General features: G+C 39.3%; 1 protein-coding gene across 1 annotated transcript; it reads right to left on the bottom strand.

Moving 5' to 3' along the window:
• Positions 1 to 1,915: 1,915 nt before the first annotated feature.
• On the bottom strand, positions 1,916 to 15,156 carry LOC124169043. The gene is made up of 4 exons (XM_046547512.1): positions 15,031 to 15,156; positions 8,762 to 9,009; positions 7,935 to 8,021; positions 1,916 to 6,671 (listed from the first exon to the last, which is right to left on the bottom strand). The coding sequence occupies exons 2-4, from the start codon at positions 8,901 to 8,903 to the stop codon at positions 3,526 to 3,528; spliced, it is 3,375 nt and encodes a 1,124-aa protein (XP_046403468.1). The 5' UTR covers positions 8,904 to 9,009; positions 15,031 to 15,156; the 3' UTR covers positions 1,916 to 3,525.
• Between the last annotated feature and the right edge of the window lie 1,210 nt (positions 15,157 to 16,366).

Raw genomic sequence — 16,366 nt, 5'->3', positions numbered from 1 at the left:
CCCAATGAACCCTACCTCATAGTATCCAAGGAACTTGAAAGAGTAAATAATGAAACGGTCGCTCGTTGCATTGACGAATCTTTGAGTAAGTGATGATACCTAATTTGGTATTGTGAAATTTTTGCTGAAAAGGCTAGCATATTCAAATTAGAACTGAAATTAATTAACGGTATAACTTATGTTGATGAGTTTTTGCCGCATATTTACCTTGCTTATCGTAATGTATTCATTTTTTTACAGCTTCCTTGTTTGGAGTTAATAGTGCTAGAGAGAATTTGCTTCTTCTCCTAACCGATGGAGCGGCCTACATGGTTAAAGCCGCCAAAGTTTTGGTGTTTTTCTACCCTAAAATGATTCACATCACTTGCAAAGTGCATACTCTTCACAGAGTATGCGAAGAAATTCGCAAAAGATTTCCCACTGCAAATAAGTGGGTCTCTACCATTAAGAAGGTAGGTACTTGCCGTTAATAAAAATAAAAATAAATTTTCCAATATATTACTGCAGAACTAATATTTTCGTAGGTATTTTTGAAAGCACCATCGCGCGTGGAAATATACAAAACATTTTGCTGCGATCTGCCATTGCCTCCGGATCCAGTCCTCACGAGATTTGGAACATGGCTGGAAGCTTGCGTGTTCAATGCCCAACACTTCGAGAAAATTAAGAATGTAAGTAATTATTTGTAGTTATGATTGTGACTGATAAATCAATTTCATTATATGAAATAGAATACCTGCAATTTTGCTCAATTAAAAATAACTACAACTGCACGTTCTAAATTAAAGAGGAAAACTGTATTTTAATTTTTTACTTCAGGTTATACAGAATATTGACCCTGAAGACGATGCAGAATGTATAGAAAATGCTCGAGAACTCTTAGAAGATAGCACACTCCCACTGGAAATGATATGTATTTCAGCATCCTTTGGGTTTTTGGTAGAAAAAATCAAATATCTTGAATCTTCCATCCTGAGCCTCAGTGACTCGGTGTCTACAATAATGGATGTGAAGAAGAAACTTGTATGTGTAAAGGGTGAACAAGCCGCAAGTGTTTATGGCAAATTGTGCAATGTTTTGGATAAAAACGAAGGCTTCAAGTTAATGACTGATATAGCTCAGATTCTCAACGGAGAGGTCAAGGGGCAGACATCTAATGTTTTCAAAAACTCACCTTAAGTGAAGTGGCTACGCTGCGATATGCTCCTATTACAACACGTGAAGTTGAGCGATCGTTTTCGACGTATAAACTTATTTTGACCGAACGTCGCACAACATTTACCATGGAAAACAGAAAAATACCTTATCTGTCACTATTTCATTAAAAAAGTTTTTAGCAATACAACTCGAAGTGAATGAATATACGTTTTTTTCCTTTATTTTATATCATGCAATTAATAAATAAAATCTGTTATCCATAACCTGTAATTTGACTTTAATTTCCCTATTTCAAAATAAAAATAGACATTGATCAGCTAAAAAAATTACAGGGGTCAACTATATTCTTAAACAATTGCTGATCATCAAAGAAAGTGTTATTCAGAATTAAAAAATATATTTTGTAAAATTATGGTGATCTCCTGTCTTAAGAGACCATAAAATAACACGTAAACCCAATAATCCGCATCTCTACCCTCTTTTCTCCATCAATTCAGTTAAATCCAGCCACTTTCTCATGGAAATAACTCAGACTTTTAAAGAGACTTTTTTCAAAAATATTGACGACTTTTTAGGCGACTTTTTTTTGAAAAATTGGAGACTTTTTTTCCGCGCTCTACTCATAACTAACTGTTAAGCATGATTCCTATCTTAAACAATTTAGACTTAAAAAAACTGGCCAAATTCTTAAGGTACTCACAAAGATAAGTTATATTCTGGAATGGTAATAATGTATCATTTAAAATAAATAAAAGCCTTTTCATCCACATAAATAACTTTTTTTCGCCCATTTCTGCTTAAAAATTAGCTCTACCGTGATACAAGCAAGGGTGGAAGGTGATATTTAATTACCATTCCAGATATATACATGAATCTGGAATGGTAATAAAATATCATCAATATTAAATATTAAATGTTTCTATTTCCGCAATGTTGTGTGCCTACATCGCCCGTAACTCTCACAATAAATTGACATCTACTAGATACTTTCCTAGATTCGTCCGCTCTAACATCTCGTAATTAACTTTAGCGTATTGCAACTATGCTATTCTGCTTTTGAAATGGCATGAAATAAAATTTAAATGTAAATGGACAGTTGTGTAAAGTCATTGTGATCTTTTCTTTATTGATTTTATTACATTAAAACCATTTAAAAAAATAGGAATAAGAGTTGTAAAGAAACAACTCATCAGTATATATCACTATAGTCTGGATATCGACTGAAACGTGATCCCGATGCATGATACTGACGGAAGTGAAATTGAAGAGCAGTTTCTGTGAATGTCTGCATGGTTAGGCACTGGTACGATGAGGAAGTAACATTCGTCACATTTTATTTAATGAAAAGTTACTGGTTATTTTCCATAATTATTTGTATTTGTGGAAAATTTTCAGTAACTTTTTTATTTGCTATTTTGTTGCAATTCCACCAGAGTAACCCTGAAACTTTTCTCTCTAGTTATACTACTCATTTATTCGTGGTGAATTGTTATACAACATCATGGAGCGGCGAATCGGTAAGTGGAATTGGTGAATTTTTTGCAAAAGCAAGATAACATCCAAAGGGGAATTTTCGAGGAAAAAATAATGGCTTTTGCACTCGGAGAGTAGATATAAAGATTTTATCGATATCGGATGAACTAAAGTGTACTACTACCGGACTAACAATTTCTGCTGGTAGTGAGGAGCTGTAGCTTTATTTGTTTGTGAAAATTTCGTATTTGCCTGGTTATTACCTGGTTCTTGCACTCAGCTGTTCAAACGGGTTGCAATAAAATTATTGTGTGGATATGCATGTGGAAGGTTTCTTAAATTAGCTCGCAAACTAATGAATATATATTTATTTTAAATTATTCTGTGAATCTTCTTTCTTCCATCGAGTATATCCAGATATTGCTCACAGTGATATTAGATGTGCCTAAGCATGCTATATTGTTATCCTTCTAATAATATCAAGTAACCACAAACAACTCATAGCATGAAATCCTTAAAATATGGATAAATCTATGCCCACAGTACTACCTCAACAGCCAAAGTAGCCATCACCAGCCAACACTTCAACTTCGTAGTATAATTTTAACCAGTGGATACTAAAATATATGGAATGAAAATAATCAATCGTTCATACGGTAACATCGCATGGTGGTTTCTTCATATTTATAGTTTTTTTGTCCTTGCGTTAAGAATATGTATATGACAGAGAAAATACCTTACGATGAATATTATCAGTAAGTTAATTATGTCATTGGGTTCTATCTGAAATTAAGACTTTTTCTATACAAGCTTCGGAAACTTGCGATCTTAATTTTATTTTAAAATCAAGCTCAATATGAGATTTCCACATATATTTCCACAACTTTTATTTTTTTAGCGTTGACGAAGCATATCGTAAACTTCGTCACCGTATGTGCCACTTAAACTGCCGCTCAGTGTGTATGATGATTGAAGCCTTCCATTTTCAATTCCTTTTTTAACAATGAATTTTCTGAACGCATGGGCCATAGCATTTGAAGAAACTTCGTTGTCAAAGTCGCCAACAAATGCGACCTTGAGGGTATCGATTTGGCTTTCTCGATACCCATAATTGCGATTATAATTGTAGTATATTCTTCCATATTCCCAACCAAGGCACTGGTAAACTTCTCCATCGCCAGTAATGTAGAAATTTATATCTGGGGAATTGCCGTCATGATTACGTAACGAAGTGATGCATTCTTCCTTGGTGTAGCATTCATCGTGATAATTTGTAACTTGAATGTTTCTGTAGAAATCCCATGTGTGGCGATAATTGCTGTCAGAGGAAAAATCTTGATGATAATTTCTCCAGACATTTCTTGGCACTATTTCACTCTCAAATGGTTTGCATTCCGCGGTGATGTTTACCTGTTCATTCCATTTGCTCCAGGTGCGAATGGCGATGTTCAGGGAATCTCCCACCAGTGAGCAGTTACTGCATAGCTGACGGATGGAGACTAATGTATAGTCGGGATGTACCTTTCCCCAGCGGATTCCGCGCTTTATGAGATAGTTCATGGCATTAAGTGCAGTCGACGACGGTAAATCGTAATTGAATTTTCCCAGGAAACCTATGAAAATCATTTCGCAGTCTGGGCAGAAACGTCGTCCGTAAAAGTTTGTGCTCCAACCTGATCCTTCGTACGAACGACCATCTTCGCCTATGAAGAAGTTCTCGTAATCGTCCTTTCCGGAAGGAAGGGTCTTCACCTGGGTGAGGCATTGGTCTTGATCAAAACAACGTTCTCCTCCGTCGGATATAACAACGTATGTAGCCGGGCGAGAAACACTGTTGCTACGCCGGGAAGTGGCATAGTAGGATTTCTTATTCGCGTTGGGAACGATGAGGAATGGATTGTAAGGGAGGGACTCTGAAACATTTGACGAAATGGTCTCGTTAGAGAAACGATCCAAACTTTCAATCACGCCCTGGAATCTGTCTCCCAATTCGTTCGAGCAATTACTCAACTGTCGATAAGTTTTGACCACATAGTCTTCCGAAAGCTTTCCGGTACTTATTCCATATTCCAAAAACCTCCGAAAGGCTGACATCGCCAAGCGAGATGGGATGTCATACTGGAAACTGCCGAAAAATCGCACTGATATGGCCCTCTCCTGAGACTGTTCGCTGATATCGCCGGAATATTCTGCCCAGCCCAAGGCTTCGTGAAAGTTACCGTCGTCGCCGATGTAGAAATGATCTGTGACGGAATCGCACAGATCTTTTCCCCGTCGCTGTTGTTCTTGGATCCGTAGAATACATTCGGACCAAGAGTAGCATTTTTCTCCTCCTGTCGCTCCGACCAGCACGTAATGAACATGACCTTTGATCTCGAGGAATTTTTCACCTAGAGAAGTAGCGTTCCAGTCATCGCGGGAGACTAGCGGCAGCATGCCCCTTGATTTGCGCTCCTTGTCATCGTCAACCTCCATTTCGCTCGACCACTGAGGCAATCCTTCGGCATACTCACTGAGAGCGCTCCCCAAGAAGGTGGAGTCATTGTAGATGTGCCGTAGGGAGTATAATTGGTAGGAGGGAGATATCTTTCCCGTATCGATCCCAAGTTTGATGAAAGACCTGAATGCTAGCATTGTCATGTTATTGGGCACGGTATCGTTGTAAGTCCCAAAGAACTTGATGGTAATGTAGGAATGATGGAAATGTTTTAGGTATAATGGTGGGGAGTATTCCCACCCGCGGCCTTCATACACTATACCGTCTCCTCCGACGTAAAAGTTATAAAGAAGGTCATTCTTCTCTAAATTCATATTATCCCTGCAATCCGTTACATAAAAACAGGCTTCTCCACCATCCTGTATTACGATGAATTCGACAGGAAAACTGGGTTCGATATTTTTAAATGTAGGTGCGGGTGGACTTTCATATATCCATCCAGAACGCCCTATCAGGGGAACTAAATTGGCTTCCATGCGTCCTTCGGTCGTCAGCTCATCGTAAATGTGTGCCCAAGGTGTCCATTTCTGGACGTAAGTGTGTAGCGCGTCCCCTAGCAGAACCTGGTCATCATATATCACGCGGAGGGATGTCAATTTGTATAGTGTGGATAGTTTTCCCAGTCTAATGCCGGTGTTGATGAGCTCCTTGAAAGAGGTTATCGCTCGGTACGCCGGTATCTCGGAATCGAACGCTCCCAGGAAACTGACGCTGACATAACTCCTTTGCATGCCTTTTACGTACCATTGAGGTAGGTAATCCCAACCCCTGCCTTCGTAGACGTTCCCGTCTTCTCCGATGTAAAAATTATCCAGGAGGTCCCCGTAATCTTCGCGGTGTGACTGTTGCAAGGATTTCATCAGTGAGATGCATTCCTTGCGAGAATGACAACGCTGGCCGACGTTGTTGAGGAGCACGTACAAGACTGGTTGTATTGTGTCCTCTGGTTGCCTCAACGGTTCCGTGGCGTTCCATTCTCGACGAAATACGAGGTTGAGGAAGCCTTGGGGCTGATACTCCCACCTCGACATGGGAACCTCGTCATTGACCCAACCTGCCCACTCCTGAACGTTTTCGTGTAGCATTTCGCCCACGGTTGCTTCGGTTTCCGCGAGCTGCCTGATGGAGACGATCTGGTAACGGGGAGACAGGGTTCCCAGCCAAACTCCCGCGACAAGCAAAGATTTGAATGCTTGTAGGGCTTTGTGGGAGGGTAGTTTCGAATCGTGGTTACCCATGAATTTGACCGCGAGGGACTGATTCCTGAGTCCGCTCAGGTACCAGTAAGGTGATATCTTCCATCCTCTTCCTTCGTAGACGTTTCCGTCTCCGCCAATGTAGAAATTTTCCCGGAGTTTGCATCCATCTGGCAGATTGGGTGTCGCTTGTTGTTGAACATCGTAAATGCAGTCAGCCTTCGAGTAGCAACCTACTTCTCCGTCAAGTACCACGACGAAATTGGCGGGTTCAAACATCCGAATGGCTTCGTTGTTTTGGGCTGGCTTCCAGGCCGTCTGGTATATGATGTCGTACTTCATTGGCTCTACAGGAACAAATTAAGTGATAATATAGAGATTAGTTAGAATTCACATCGTTGGAATCAATTTATGTACCACATTTACTGATACTTCAGTAACGAAAACTAATGTGGCAAAAACTTGCAATAGCGAATAAATACAGTAGATGAGGATGATGAATCACTGAAGTCATTGAAAAAGTGAAAATGTTCGAGTATCCACGATTTTTTTATCCCTGGACATCCTCCCATCCTGCTATTTTCCCATTTGGAATTTTCATGCTTAAAAACTGTTATTATCATCTAGGAAAGATCTACTTACTGCGGGAAATTTAAACATAGAATTTAGCAAAAACTTTGGTATTATTTATATTTGGAGTATACTTCGCCAAGGAAGTGAGGCCTGGACAAAGACAGCAGCGGAGAAATAAAGGATAGAGGCTTCGAAATGTGATTCTGAAAGAATGAGGATCTGATGGATCTTCCGAGTAAATAATGAGGAAGTCCCAGGAAAAGTAGGTGAGAAGAGAAGCCTCGTGAAATCCTTGATAAGGAGACGTGTGATTTTGAGGGTATTTGAGGAGAAGCCGTGTGTGTGTGTAAAGTGAGTGTTGTAGGTGCCGACGTTGGCTCATAAGTATTGGAGTTTATTAACTGTTATCGCAGAAATCACAAGAATTTTCGTGATTCAAAGGCTAACATCCTTAATTTCCCATCCTTCGAGCGCATTACTCAAGACCTCATCGCGATTATCGCGGAACTCGGGTCAACCCTATCCATGACCTTTTGATTCAATTAAAAGTCTGATCCCAGGGGCATCACTCGTTAGGCGACGGCCCGGTATCTTTAAGCCGAGTCAGCCGACTAGCAAACTCAGTTGTGTATGGGAATCCGGATCATTCATCCTATAAGAAATCCCCGGTAAAATCCAGCATAAAGGGAGGGATAGTGTTATGGGACTAGTACATGATTATTGCGCCCGAATCATATTTCCTATGTATTGGCATAAACCTTATCGGCCATATTTTGAGACGTAATTGCTTGATGAAGAGAAATGTTGAGGGGATCATACATGACAAGGATATGAAAGGAAGACCTCGAACAAAATATATGGAACAGGTAAAAGAAGGATGTGATAGAGAAGAAATATGTTGGTGTGAAATGATTAGCTGATAGGAGAGTTGAGTTGGGGAGCTGCTGCAAACCAAACTTAAGATTTTGGACCAGTGATGATGATGATTGTCGTTATCTACCTTCGTTATTTCCTCTTAAGGATGAAAGAAAACTTACCTTCGTAACATTGCTCCGTTAAACTGATGAATTTATCCCCAATGAGGACTGCTGTGTTATCACTCTTTTCCTCTGCTTCCAGCGCATCTAAAAAAGGGTATAAATTTTGAGTAATTCTTTTCATTTTTTGTGAATGAGTTAGCATGGAAGGAGTTATCAGGAAATAGACTTGACCGTGTAGGGAATAACAACTCGGTTTTAACGTAAGTGATCATCTTAGTAATTGATTGATTTATATACTGATTCCATGGTGAATTTAATGTTTTTATTCTAAGTATAAGTGAAAAATATTTTGTACTTTGGTTGGGAAGGATTTCATATCTTTGAAGAAGGGGGTGGGAACAGGCGTACAGAGTAGAGACAGTGGGAAAAGATACAACTACGGGATGTGGGGAACCCACGTTGGAAGGAGGAGTCTAGTCATAACTATAAAATAACGACACGTGGGAAGAACCACAGAAAAAGGGGAGGGGGGTTGAGAAGAGTTAAAAAAAGGGGTAGGTCGTTTCCCACTGCCTCTACTCTGTACGAATGTTCCCACTCCCTTCTTCAAAGATGTCAAATCCTCCGTAACCCCCTTTCTCAAGGGTATAAAGGTGATTTTCAAATGTTTTGCAGTGTCTTTTACTAGAAGATGGCTCAGTGAGCCGAAACGCGTTGTACGCAGTAAACGGTTTGTGGAAAATTGCTACGATCTTTTATTTATTTAAACTTCCTTAAACTTATTTTAAATATTTTATCAGTCGGACACTCCAAACATTCCAATTCCAAGAGCGAAATTTTAAAAAAAATCCCCGCTAATATCTAAACACATCGCGTATACTTACTTGAAGGCACGTATCTGTCGGACTGATCTTCATTGAAAATGAGTGGATGATCGGGTTTCACCACGGCCTTGCCGCTAAGTGATGCACTCAGCGCCAACAGTATCAGGAAGCGGGAAATCCACTCCATACTTCCCCACTCCATACTTCCCAATCCTTCCAAAAGCGGAGGTTAAACCTCGGTTACACTGATGGAGAAACCACCTCCTCGCGTCGCCAAACCTTGGGTTTAAGCTCTTTCGATTCTCATCCTGGAAAAAATGGAAAACCAGAAACGTAGTCAACAGCTATTATATTATCAGAAATGCTATCCGACACACCCGAGTTCCCTCAGGCCCAAAAAGTATTTTTCTTCACAATGGTGAATTAGTATTTTAGTAACATATCCTCGGCTTTGATGAAATAGTAAACACTTAAACCTTTAAAATCGAATATGTTTTGCCATGATTTTATTTAATTTTTTTTCGTCAGGTTGCGTAAATAAAAACCATCAGAATACGTTATTATAATATTTTCAACATTCCCTCACACGTAGATTTTACTGCATGTTGCTTCAGAGCAAAACTGGGCCGCTAGGAATATTTCTCAGATTTATCCGCTGGCAATGAGAATCTCATTCAAACTTCATTCATTCAAGCTGTAAATATTGATAATTATTTCCAGCATTAAATGCATTACTATTTTATTACTTACTAAATTGATTTAGCATTAAGGTTATATGTATTAAATATTTGTTTCAAGTGTAAACGTTGTACATGCATGAAGTAGTTCATTTGCTCTAATGCAGGAGTAAAATGGCAAATCCATCCAACACACGATGTGAAGCCCGAGTTACCTCAGACCCAAAAAGTACATTTTTTTACAATAGCGAGTCAGTATTTTAGTAATATACCCTCAGGTTTAATTTAATAATGAACCCTTTTACTGTTTTCGACATAAATTGTTAACTTAAAAATGTACAGTGGACAATGGCTTAGGCGTGTGGCGGCCTTTATGCCCCAAACTTGTATTCTATTTTCAAAATATTTATCTTCCTGGAATAGAGAATCTATATCGGCCACCAGATCACACCAGGGAAGCGGCACCGAGGTCGCTGCTTGTCATGGGGGACAAACGAACCTAACTATTGCTGAAACATACGGAGGCAAGCACCAATAATTCACTTGAAACTCCTTTTGTTGAGTTGTATACGAAAATATTATTAATAAAATTAACAAACGTTAACGTGGCAACGGTAAATTATTAATTCCTTCTCTTAAGAGGACGGCAGAAACTAACCGAAGCTGTGACAGAGAGCAAGAAAAGTAACCTAAATTAAGAATGGCCACTGGCCATTTGAAACAAAATATTGAACAGAAAACCATATCATGACCCTTTTGCAATATCTGTATTAATTCTTTTCGTCAGTTATGTATTTTGGTAACTCACCGTAAATTTGCGGTCCCAAAAATTGGAAGCTTTGTTTAAATAATTCTGTTCTTGGTCTGGGCATGTGAGCATTATTACAATAATGGAGATTATTTAATCTTGGTAAGTTCTTTTCACCACTTCTAATATAAAATACCCCAAGGACCTTATGAACAAATAAATATCTCAAAGGTAAGATGTTTATTTTTTTGAATCTGGGAAGGGAATGCGTTTAGTTATGAGGTTTATGAGAAATAGTATTTCTATTCTCCTTCATCTAAAAATATGCTTGGCTTGAAGATTCACCCGACGTATCCGGTCACTCGTAGATATTGAACAATATTAAGCCTGAAATACACCATCATTTTTTCCGTCCCTCTTAGTGATCATTCAAATTTTCCGCGACCGGAAAAGTGATCGCTCGAGTGATCATTTTTCAGAATCACACGGTCCCTACCGCCGTCGCTTTTCGCATCATTTCCGATATCACAGCTCGTTGTCATAGGACCCGCATCACGAAAATATATATGGCTTCTTTAATTCACTTCAAATAATGATGTACACTGAGGAATACCATCATTTACATCGTTAACTATGAATAAACAGTTACAAAATAAATTTGATAAGCCTTACATAGTGAGATGTTGTAATAGTAAATACTATCATATCGATCGATTGGAATAGTACTGAATTATGAAGAATATACCGATTTAAGGCATTATTTACGAAATTTGCTCTTGCGACTGCTGCTGCGTTGAGTAAACAGCACGATATCTCAGTCGAATGACTAGAAGATGATTCATTACCAAGGCAGCCGCACCCCATCCATACCAATAAGAGATAAAATTAGATTAGGAAAGCATGGTGCATTGGCGGATTAATGGAGTAGTTATCCCCGCAAGCAAATTCTCAAAAACTAAAAAGATTGTAATCATTCAGATGGCTCTTCAATGAAAGTTAATATATTATGGGTTTACAAAAATGGTTAAAATTTAATAATAGATGGCTATCTAAAATAATGCTGGGCGTAAATTACTTTTGAGGGTGTTTGCTTTTAACGGCTGGTGTCCTAACACTCCCTGCCACACGCCTTTTTAGGCGGCTTGTGGGGTAGTGTGGAATTGCATATAAATTATCCTGAATACTACTTTATATGCACAGCAAATGACGGTCGGAATATTCGTCTGAGGTAATGCTTGGCGCAAATCTAGCCATATATCGTGTACCCTATTCATTAAAAATTAATCGAAGAGCTGCTGAGGGAACCCTTTGTAGGATATGTCTTGCATCCAAGGCCGCAGCCAGAAAATATTTTCGGGGGGGTTTATGGAATAGTAGACAAAAATAAAGTTATTTTTATAAGCTAAATAAAATAGCGTTTACGGTTAAATACACATATTTATTATAAACCCTTTAAGGAAAATATAAAAATATTATTATAAAATTGAATTTAGCCTTTTAGCTTTTTTTGCAGCGACCAAACGAATAAACTCCTCGGTGTCGATGTGAACTCTGCGGTCCCTCAGGAGGCTCATAAGTCATCACCTCTCTACTAATTCACAGCACTATTATTTCACACACTGCACTACAACTACACACACTGCACCTACGAATTCGCTTGGATAATTATTGACTTAAGTCGCATTGGACTACTAGATGACCCTGCGCCGTTATATAATATCGTCGCGTGAGCATCAAGCAAGCATAAAGTACGTATGTAATTTTTTTCATTTCGGGGGGGATCAATCCCCCTTGATCCCCCCCCCCCTGGCTACGGCCTTGCTTGCATCTATATGTTATGAGACCTGAGTACCTGAAGATGGTCGTGAAGAAGTCGGGGTTTGTCAAGCATGTTGTGAGAACATTTTTGTATGAAATAGTACATTTGCTATTTCGGACCAATCCGGCCGAACCTTGAATATGCAGCGAGCATATGGGATTCGGTGCATGAAGACTTGAACCGCGAACTTAATAAAATACTAAAAAAAGCTGCGTGGTTCATCGTGAACTGCTACTGGCGTTCTGAAAGCGTTACATAAAAGCTAAACGAATTGGGCTGGTTATCGCAAGAGACTCGGAGGGTAGGGTCTAGATTTAGGTATCTTGAGCAATACAGTAGATTCCTTCATCAAAGAAAACGAAAGGTATTGATTGAGATTTGTCACCCACCAATAGTGTATTCATAATATACAAATTTTTGGTTTTAGTTCAGTTCAGACGAATGGCAATGGTCAATTTTAACCGCATTTGAAAAAGTCCAGATTGGCGCCCATGCTATGCCATTCCACGTGACGTCACAGGAGCCTAGTTTCTATACGAGTAGATAGGAGTTCTACATCGTCTGAGATTACCAATGCATTCATGAGGCACAGAGCTCAGGGAAACATATCTTAATAATCACCTGTAAAACTGCCTACGGGCAGAATGTTTCCTTCGTTTGATAGGGTATTAGTAATCCTTATTTAAGCCAAACGCTACCTGCTAACAGGGTACTCTGATACCTGCTAGCAGGGTACTCTGATACCTGCTAGAAGCCTGCATCCTAGCGGCGCTCATACCCTCGCACCAAGGTGGCATTACACAGCCGCAACCGGAACCAGAATGACGTCACGCGGATTTTTCCCAGCATTCCTACTTAGCCGTCGCGTTTTCGCCCGCTTGAAATTTTTTACTTTTTATTCAATCGCGAAAAATAGATATCGTCATTTAAAAATCTAAAAGCGAGAAATACGTACTCCAGGAGTAATAATATTTCGATTTAGGCAATTGAAAAAAATAGGAAACCAACCTATTGGGCAGACGATAATACTCGTATAGACCTCTATATATGCCTCTTATCGTTTATAATTCATATATTTTATGTTGTACTTCGTTAGTATTTACTGTAATTCAAAACCATGGCTCTTTTTTAATGATATAATATCTTCTTTGGATAGTTTATGAATACATTGTAGGCCACATTTAGATTTGTACATTGATTTTGTGCGAAATGGCAGAAATCTTTCATATTTTGCTATTATAACTGTACATTGACTAACATGCTATGAAAAAAGTGTAGAAAAGGTGCCATCAGGTAGAACATTAGGATTATTGAAGTTCTACATAATATAAAGAATTTTATTTCCTTCAACTTTTATCCCCGCACTCATTTAGCAAACAAGATTTTTTTCTTCCCGCCAACAGCGGGGCGGGGTAACTTAGTTACCCCACTAATAAAAATTGAAGTTTTCATAAACAATTTAAATGAAAAAAAAATCATTCGTCGCCTAAATAACGGCAAAGAGGTTGAGCTCAAATACAAAAAAATAACAAAAGAACAAAATTTTAAAAAATTATGTAACATTAACATAATTTGGGGTAACTGAGGTACTCCGCACAATCACGGATGGGTTAAAAGGTATTACTGCAAAGCCGGAAAACTAAATATATTAGCGTAATTTTGGCGAAGCCGCTGCAGTGGTTTTCGTTTTGCGATGCTGGTACCAGAGATTTCCAGCCGCCTTGCCTGGTTCAGGCAGTTTTTTTCGCAAATACGTTTCTTATTTTATCATGGATTTAAACTTTCCCGTACATATGCAGATTTGTCACAAAGTCTTGCCTCTAATGAATACCGTCTTAATAACCTCATGTTACTAATAGCCAAGATCCTTAAAAACATAAATAACTCTATCCCTAAATTATACAAGTTCCTGGTGATTTAAGTTCACACGATTTAAGTCCATTCTCCGTAGTAGTATATGGAATGCACTCAAAGAAAGAAACCTTTCAGTGTACCTCTTGCAGTGCCCAGCGATTGCATAATCAGAGTAATTCATAGCAATATTTATTAATTTTACTTTCTGGTGATTATTTTCTATGACTATTATATCTATTATCCGCCTATAAAAGTGAATGAGACCATATCGCATCCACACGCTCGCCGCGTCGCCGTACTCTCCGCCGCCGCCGGCCAGAACCGGAGAAGACCGCACGCTCGAAAAAACGATTTAAAATTCGGGGTTGCAAGTAGGTGGAAGGTTTTACTTTAGATCCACAATGTAGAAGCTTCATAAAACGACGTGTTATAAGTCGCTTAGAGAAAGTCCGTGTTAATATGTACTTTTTCTCTACGTTTATGTAAAAAAAGGGCTGAAAACAGGCTGCGCCATTTTGTTATATATCTATGGTTATTGATGAAACAAAATCTTTTAAAACCCTTCAAATGGAAGACAATGAAGTGTCAATTAAGATGGTATAACATTTTTGTCGATAAAACTATTCATGAAACCACTGCACGAGGATAAAGTTGGCAATTTTCAGAAAAAATCGAGGGTGGTCGTTTTTCGCTAAATTTGTTCAACTTTGACCTCACATATATTGTTAACGTGAAGACAGAGGAAAGAAATAATATGGATAGTTGTGCTCAATTTATTTGAAAATACGCATGCGAAGTTTCGACTTCCTATCTCAAAAAACTCGTTTTTGAGGTTTTGGCCAGCTTTTTTTCGATTCAAAACCCACTGTGCGACGGTAAAGGCTTTCAAATGTCTTGTTCACAATGCACGTATTATAATATTCTAGCAAGGGCATTGGTGTCATCCACAACCCCATTTTAGCACGAGTCACTAAATTTATCATTTGTGAGCTCAGTGAGAAGATCCACACTTAGAAGAAAATCGTACGTCTGCTCCACAGCCGAGCAGACGTAGGGTTCCCGTCTGCTCGGCTGAGCCGTGATAATCCACACGGCAAGATCAGCCGCTGGGACGGATGATCCCAGCCGCTGAGCATTGCGTATAGAACAGGCATTACCCGCCTTCCGGAATTGGACAGACTATACGACTCCTTCGTCCGTTTTAAAATAATATTAACAATTCATTACTCACGATCGGATGACTGTCTGCTGCCGTCCATCCGGGGCACGAGATGCTAATCGTCTGGGAGCTGGGTACGAAACCCTTCGCTTCTCCGTATTCTGGAGATAAGACGGTTGGTTTCTTGGTAGTGGTGGTGGGGGTCGGCGCGACCGACGTTTATCAATTGCTCGTCGAGAAAAAGATGCTGAGACAGTTGCTGTATGGGCAGTTCTGCGATCTTCTTCGCTCTCAGAGGTTAGAAAACATCCATCGTAATCCGTGGTCAGCAGTGGCGTGAATATGGGGCGATGAGGGGATAGATCCCCCCCCCTCCGAAAGCCACCGATAAATAAAAAATTATTTGAAACTATTGCCTAGTTTTGTACTTAAATAACTGCATCTGCCTAAAGTTAAATATTTATTGCCAAAATTATGTAAAATGTATATCCAGGCGTGCAATTTTTCAAAAATTTTCCCGAAAAAGTTGACTGGTAAGGGGAGGGGGGGGGGGTCGCCACCCAGGCCATCCCATCCCCCCCCTCTTATAAGCATATTCCTAGCTCCGCCACTGGTGGTCAGCATTCCGTAAATTTCAGTCAGAGAATTTACGCATTTAGAATTAGCAACGAAGTAATTGATCACGTAATACATTTATGAATTGGTCAAATCTCCTTTCGGTAACAGGTATAGCAGTATACAGAAGTATCTCAAACAAGGATATTGATTCCGCTGTTATAAATTATACTCTGAATTCAGGAAAAATGTAGGCAAACCAGTGAAATTAGTCACTCTTGAAGCAATAATCTTATGGCCGGGTTGCCATTCCATGAATATTAGGCGATGCTAGGCAGTAAATTTCATAGGATTAGCCTTAAATAAAAATAGCACATACAAAAGAAATCATAGAAATTGCCTATGCTTGACTATAGTTCGTCCTGTCTTCTATTATGCTACTTCACAGGGGTGGACGCATATGTCCCCTCCCCGCTCGCCTCTCCCCCTCCCACGCCCCGAATACAGCAAAATTCATCCCGCGTGTACTGCTACGAGGGCGCTCATATTTGATAATATAAATCGGCGGATGGTTGAAGGTAAAAAAGAAGGCGTATTGAGACGACTTGTACCTCGTACCTTGATGTCTCGTCGGTATTAAACAAACCGGCGCGCGTCGTCGGGCTCCTATCGCAGCGGCGCACAGTGGTCCCAAATCGAAAAAAGCTGGCCAAAATTAATAACGTTGTAATTTTACATAAAATAGCAACAAATGTGGATGTCCCATAGTGATTTTGATCGTCTGAATATGATTTTGGCATTATTTTTACGATATCTCTTCATTTTAGAATTTTATGAGCTGTTATTATTTTAA

The sequence above is a fragment of the Ischnura elegans genome, chromosome 12 (genome assembly GCF_921293095.1).
Source record: "Ischnura elegans chromosome 12, ioIscEleg1.1, whole genome shotgun sequence".
NCBI lineage: Eukaryota > Metazoa > Arthropoda > Insecta > Odonata > Coenagrionidae > Ischnura > Ischnura elegans.
This window is presented reverse-complemented; position numbering and strand designations above follow the sequence as displayed.

Excerpts from the sequence above, each read along its gene's own strand:
- LOC124169043 (XM_046547512.1), bottom strand. The coding sequence starts at position 8,903 with ATGGAGTGGGGAAGTATGGAGTGGATTTCCCGCTTCCTGATACTGTTG. Across the intron at positions 8,022-8,761 it reads CGACAGATACGTGCCTTCAA|ATGCGCTGGAAGCAGAGGAA; the intron begins GTAAGTATACGC and ends ACCCTTTTTTAG. Across the intron at positions 6,672-7,934 it reads AACGGAGCAATGTTACGAAG|AGCCAATGAAGTACGACATC; the intron begins GTAAGTTTTCTT and ends TTGTTCCTGTAG.